Source organism: Symphodus melops (genome assembly GCF_947650265.1).
Source record: "Symphodus melops genome assembly, chromosome: 20".
Classification (NCBI taxonomy): domain Eukaryota; kingdom Metazoa; phylum Chordata; class Actinopteri; order Labriformes; family Labridae; genus Symphodus; species Symphodus melops.
This window is the reverse complement of record NC_136710.1, coordinates 19,587,067-19,593,698: the sequence shown is the minus strand read 5'-3', so window position 1 is coordinate 19,593,698 and position 6,632 is coordinate 19,587,067. Positions and strand designations below refer to the sequence as shown.

At 39.6% G+C, this 6,632-nt stretch overlaps 2 protein-coding genes across 2 annotated transcripts in view; both read right to left on the bottom strand.

Annotated features, from left to right (window-relative positions):
* The window catches only part of LOC306841695 (putative C-type lectin domain family 20 member A), a gene marked incomplete at its 5' end in the record, with an annotated part of 13,535 nt that extends 11,944 nt beyond the window's left edge, over nt 1-1,591 (bottom strand). The window contains one exon of the mRNA XM_079371650.1: nt 1,492-1,591. Coding sequence (XP_079227776.1) covers nt 1,492-1,591 — 100 coding nt within the window. The remainder of the gene's footprint in view (nt 1-1,491) is intronic.
* A 1,605-nt stretch (nt 1,592-3,196) lies between these two features.
* LOC306841693 (putative C-type lectin domain family 20 member A) lies at nt 3,197-6,029 on the bottom strand (the record flags this gene model as incomplete). Its single annotated transcript, XM_079371640.1, has 6 exons — nt 5,958-6,029; nt 5,399-5,776; nt 3,814-4,068; nt 3,507-3,602; nt 3,398-3,405; nt 3,197-3,319 (listed from the first exon to the last, which is right to left on the bottom strand). The coding sequence occupies exons 1-6, from the start codon at nt 5,995-5,997 to the stop codon at nt 3,197-3,199; spliced, it is 900 nt and encodes a 299-aa protein (XP_079227766.1). The 5' UTR covers nt 5,998-6,029.
* Nucleotides 6,030-6,632: the final 603 nt, after the last annotated feature.

The following is a 6,632-nucleotide window of genomic DNA, read 5'->3' as shown; positions in this document are numbered from 1 at the left end:
TAAACGCTTTCTGTCTGCGTATATAATATTTGATGTTATACAGCCAGAGATTTAAATCATTAATAAGGAAACGCTTTTGTGTCTGATGCCGAAATATTCAATGTGTCTGTTCGATCGTTTCTGAGGTTGTGGGAATAATTCACCAAAAAACACTTTGAATAATCAAGCCACTTACACTGTGCACCTGAATGTGCTGCAGGGAGGCCTCCTGTCTGTTCTCACTCACTACCACGTGTCATTACACCTCTTTAATCATGTTTTATCCTGTTTTTTGTGCTTTAATTCTTTTGTGCTGCCTTCTAAATGTTTGTTTGTAAAGTGTTTGATGCTCTCGGTGCAAGACAAGTTCCCCCAGGGGCAATAAAGGCTTCATTCATTCATTCATACACAGACGCATGAAGCCGATCAAAGCAGAGTCAGAGAACGGGAGTCCCTTATGTTACGTCATATGACGCGTTGTTGAAAAAAAAAAGCACGTTCTAAACGGCTATGCTAAAACAGCCACTTTCTCCTCTAAATTAGAGCACTTATGTGTTGTAGAACATATTAAAAAAATAACCTACTTATTTTACAGCCATTAACAGACTATATAAAATATTAATAAAACATTTTTTTTAACCTGCAATATGCTCTTTAAAAAGTTTCAACTTTTTGCAGTAATATGTGCAAAATCACACATTAAACTCTGGAGTCTGTGTGGATTACGTTCAGTGGATGTGCGCTGTGAACAGGAGCATCCTGCACCATACACTTTATTTTCTATAACAACGTGAGCACTGGGCTGCATCAGGGATAAAAAAATAAAGACATTAGTGCTGCATTTGCACAGGCCGTGTAATCGGTCTCTCTCTGTCATGCATAGTGCTGATGCACCGTATAACGTATCGTACAGATTTGCCGTTTTTACGAGGCAATCCCATACAATGTAATGGTGAGTGATCGGCACTTACACCTTCTACAAATTGTTTTTTAATTTATTGAATGTGACTACAAATTTTACATATGCTGATGTGAACACAGCACGAGCCCATATATCGCTAGCTGACACCTGTCATTCACTAGGACGCCTGCTCCGGATCTCTCCTCACGCCACAACTTCTCTCCTGAGGCCGTTATTCCTCCTAATCCTGCCTGTTTCTGCTCTGTGTCACATCTAACATGTTCATAATAATAAGCCAGCGGACCATTATATGTAAAGGAATATATATTTTCTTCCTCTTAATTGACGGGAGTGACACTGGGATCCATGATTTTCATGTTAAAAGGATGGGGATTCAGCTGGACTCCCTTATGTTACGCCACAGCTGAATGAGGAAGTAAAGAGCAAAGATGTACTAAAACATCTCCAGGAGACCCTGTTGGTTTTTCTTTTCTTTCAAAACAGTACTGTTAACATATTTTCCCATAATAAGTTAAGTTTTGTCTTTAACTTGCAATATGCTCTTTAATGAGTCATGTGAGCTACTGCCAGTAATAACCCTAAACTCCTACAGAGGTGTGAATACTGCAGAGGTTGGGAGAGGGAGTAGATGCTGGAGACAGTGGAGTCATTGTCAAAGGTCTGAGATCTCTTCAGAGATTTAGAGATCATTATCCTACTTAAAGAAACAGCCAAACTGAATGTGTAAGTGTTCAATAGGCTGTAGTCACATGCAAAGTAAGCATGGCCTTGTGATGTTGGCAAACATCCTCAAGAGGGCGCCATTCACCTGTTAAGAGTAGTTTGAGGTGCCATGCTTAATATGACATCTTAATAAGAAATGATTTAGATTAAACATCTTCATCAACTTCTCCGGTTATTGTGCAAAAAGAAGACAACAAACGAACATACACAGCAACTACAGCTCATTTAAATCATACTGGTATCAAGCTGGTGTTCATGCTGTGCAAACACAAAGGTAACCATTAATGAAATGCTGTATTCATCAGTTTCTGAAAGAAATGTAAGGATTCAACGTGCAGTTTTAGTCCGCACGTGCGCAAATGATAAATCAAAGACCCTTTGGGAGGGATTTTTTTGTTTCCTAAAACTGAAGATTTTTTAAAGTGTGATTTTGGTGTTTTGTCTCCAAACTTGAAATGTGCATAGCATAAAGCAGTGAGTGTTAGGATAAGACAAAATATCAACAGGACGATATATCGTCATTCAGCTGGCGCTTATGATACTGAAGTTTAACTTTAACAGAAGTTAATTGGCCAAAGAAGATGACAGTGGAATCGTCACATAATTGAAAAGACATTCAATGATATATTTTAATTTCAGTCTTTTTTTATTTGATGTAATTTGTTTTTACTTAGTTACACACAGGCATTAATTACACACGTGCACATACAGGACCAGTGATCTTGGCACACTGGGAGTGTGCTGGAGCTTTTGGGTGGTTTGGTGCCTTGCAAAAAGGCACCTTGGCAGTACTCAGGAAATGACCAGATCTCCAGTGATCCTCGAGCCACCAGACCAAGTCCCATATTTTGGTCAATGCCGGGGCTTGCACACGTCCCAATAGACTGAGCTGCTGCTGATGAAGAGTGATAACTGGTCACTTCTTAGTGATGCATGTTTTTGAAACAGAACTGTGTTGTAGAAAATGTTATCATGTGATCATCGCGCTCCGCTGGAAATGTCTGTTTTCAAGTCTTTTTCAAGTTTCTTAAACACACAGATTATAACGGATCAAGATTATAATCGATCCTATATCCCCTTTCCCCCTTTGTTAACTGTCAGCAGGTATATATCTATTCATGGCAATATAAATTATTGATAACACACTAACAGTGATATTGATAAGGGTCACTACAGGGGTCACAAACACACTAGTTTAATAGATATATTATAGATTATATATATATATAGACTCTTGCACAGTTGAGTGAATTGAGCTCTCTGAGTATTGTATGAAGGTGATATTTAAAGTTACAATACACCTTTTAAATTATTTATACACTGAATGACTTAGTCACTCATTGTAAAGCACGTCTCTGATAGATTCATCATTCAGCATTGATTACACTCATTACTGTGAAGTTAAACACAGGTACATTTCATCTACAGAGATTCAAATTTTCATTGATTTTCTTCTAAAGACTTTTTAAAGTTAAATGTCAGACTAAAAAGATAGGTCTTTAGTTATTGATTATGATATTAAATCAGATCTGTCCCATCTCTAATTACAGACTGTACAGCTATAGTTCACTTTCACAGCTCAGTCTTCTTCTTCTTTGACATTTTCTTCTCCTTGTGGAAAACTTTCCCATCAGGCTGCTCTCTCCACTTCAGGGTGACTCCACTCAGTCCATTCTCCTTCAGCCGGTCCTGGAACTGAAAGATACATAGGGAAACCATTTCTAAACTTTGTCTTCAATCTGTATTGTTGTTGGAAGCTTGAATGAGTTTCACCTGGCAGGCTAACAGGATAGAAACACAGTCAAACACACAAATGAAGAAAAACATTCCCCCATCACTCACTTGGACAACCATTCAAAGTTTTCTAAAAAGGTTTGGAGACTCTCCTTTTCCAGGATCTGTGCTTTCACAGCAGGGTCATTCAGATCCACAGTGGAGTCCTCTGGCTTCATCCTGATCTTGATCACCTGCCGTTTCACTGTCACACAGATACAAAGAAGAAACTGAGCTGTCCAGTTACTGCTTCATTACAATAAATTACAAATGATCATCAACTAAAGCTACAATCTCTTTAAGTGAAAGTCAGTTTATCACTTACCTGGAGAGCCGTAGCAAATGAACGGGTATTTCGTTTCGCAGTCTGACACAATCCATGTTCCTGATGTTGGCAACTCTGCAGCTCCACAAACCACACTTGTGGAGCCTAATGGAGATGGACCGATTTTCCAATATGCGTATGTAGAGAGACTCCCAGTTAATGTCAGGATCTCTGTACAAACCAATCCAAGCCCAGGTTCCTGTTGATACCAATCTCTGGATCTTCTGGTTCTCAGTGGAGTTCGTCACAGTGGCCAGGTCTGTGTAGTTCTCCCTGCAGTGCTTCTGAGCGTCGGACCAACTCTTTACCTCACTGACATAAACAAAGTGAGGATCCGCTTGAGTCCCTGTAGTTACAGTTAGAAAAAAAGAAAAGATTGATCCAAATCAAAAGTTTAAACACATTAAGTATAAGTCTCATTAAGAATATATATATATATATATATAGGGCGGCAGTAGCTCAGTCTGTAGGGACTTGGGTTGGGAACCGGAGGGTCGCCGGTTCAAGTCACGGCACGGACCAAGTCCGGAAACTGGTCTGGTAGCTGGAGAGGTGCCAGTCCACTTCCTGAGCACTGCCGAGGTGCCCCTGAGCAAGGCACCGAACCCCAAAAACTGCTCTGGGGCGCGCTCTCTGTGGGCAGCCCCCTCACTCTGGGACCTCTCCATTAATGCAGAGTGAAAAACTGAATTTCCCCTCCCGGGATTAATAAAGTATATAAAAAAAATTAATAATAATTAAAAAAAAATATATTTTTTATATATATATATATATATATATATATATATATATATATGCAGTGTATAAGTTGCTCCAAAGTATAAGCATAATATAAGCATTTATTTAGATTTTTTTTCTTCACAAAATCGAAGACCAACAACAGATGTTTGTTCTGGAAGGGCAAGTTATTCCACTACACAATAACACAGTACAACAGGTCCGGTATGTTGACGTAACACATTCAGTTGTTCAGCTTCACGTTAGCATAAACAACATACCAACAAGAGGCTAAATTAACACAACAAGTCAGCGAGTCCACCAAGCTCTCAATCTTATTCCACATCACTGAATGCATTAAAGTCTTCCCAACAGCTCTGCTAACTTTGGAGAAAGATGAAGCACCTTCTCTTCTTCTGCTGGGCTATAAAGTTGTCAGAAGCCTAGAGCACCCTCTCATGGTTGCAGACAGTAATGTTTACTTCGTGGTTCATGTCAGTCAGTATGCATGTAGCCGATATTTTGATATATAAGTCGCACCTAACTGTAAGTTGCAGGACCAGCCGAACGATGAAAAAAAGTGTCTTATAGTCCGGAAAATACCGAATGACAATGTTTCCAAACGGCAGAGAGAATCACTCCCACGATTCCCCATCAGCGTTGACTTCATCTTTTTTTTTTTTTTGATTGAGAGCTTCTGTTTCTGTAACATGACAACCTTGGTGCACATTGACTCTTGGGAGGAGGCGGGGTGGAGACGGGCCACTCTCTCGTCCGTGTATCCTAATAAATCCTCCCTGAATCAGATTTTAGCTTTAAAGAATGGAATAATATTGGACCTTCTTTTAAGGAGAGATTACACTCCTATCATTTCTGTGTGTGCACTAATACTCCATCCCACTCCTTCAGAAATCAGTGCCCAAGATGTGCAAATCAAAGTAAAAAAGTCTCTCTCTTACCCGTGTAACAGATAAATGGACGTCTGATAGAGCAGAAGTCATCCACCCATGTACCCGGTGCATCATCTCTAAATGGAACACAGTATTGACCTCCAATAAAGTTGGGTTCTTTTTCAGGGTACCAGTTCCTGTAATCAGCCCCACTCCCTGTGTAGCCGTCTGACCATTTCCACTGGATCTTACTGTACAGACCGATCCAGACAGAATGATCAGCGAGCAGAGATGGAACTGTGGATTTCAGTTGTTCCACTTCTTCATAGTTTTCAACAGTGGCCAGGTCTGTGTACTTCTGTCTGCAGTGGGTCTGAGCTTCAGTCCAAGTCATAGGCTCAGCTACATAGTGGTACTGAAAGGGAAGGCATGAGGAGATGTTCCAGCCTGTGAGGAGAACACAAAATGATTGCCTCCAATGATAGTGGCTCATATACGTTTTACATCTTTTCATTCACATACGTACATCCATAAAAATCCAAATGAGTTAAAATCCTTGAACACGGCACTAAAGTCCATCTTCAAACAAGGTGAATAATGAGAAATTAACAGCAAAGAATGTTCTCACCTGAGAGACACAAGAGACCCAGTAAGATCCTCTCCATCATGGTGGTGCTCCGTTGACTGTAGGACTGTCTCCACTAATATCACTGAGGACATTAAGTAGTTCTAGGGACACAAACGTCCAGCTTATCCTCTCTGTTAATGAGACAGTCCACAGGTCTGTAACACTCTTTATACACAGAGGTTGACAATATCAACATTTGAATACCACCCTGTTTCTTCCTGCTTTTCCAAGTTAGTTATTCACAGAATGTAATATAACTTTAATTCTATTCAAACCAGGTTTACTTTTCCGTCCTCATAAAGCTGATTTCCTGAGCAAGACAACAAACGACAACCAGTCCAGTCATTGTTTGTGAATATTCAGATGAACTCCAGGGTAACCATAGAGCTGTCTGGCTGGATGTTTATTAATTCATGTCCAAGTTTGGCTTTAATTTGAGGGGAGGAATGTCGTAAAAACAAATTCCTAATTTGCGTATCCAGGACACAGATGCTGTGTTCTTACATTTACAGCATGCTCAGTCGGAATGAATAATGAATAAAACCCTTAATATAAAGTTTATGAAGAATCAGAAATTATATTTTGGGTATTTTGGATTATATTAATGAAAGTGTCAGACTAATAAAAAACACATTATAGTCCTTCATCTATAATTCAAAGGACAGTAGAACAAGA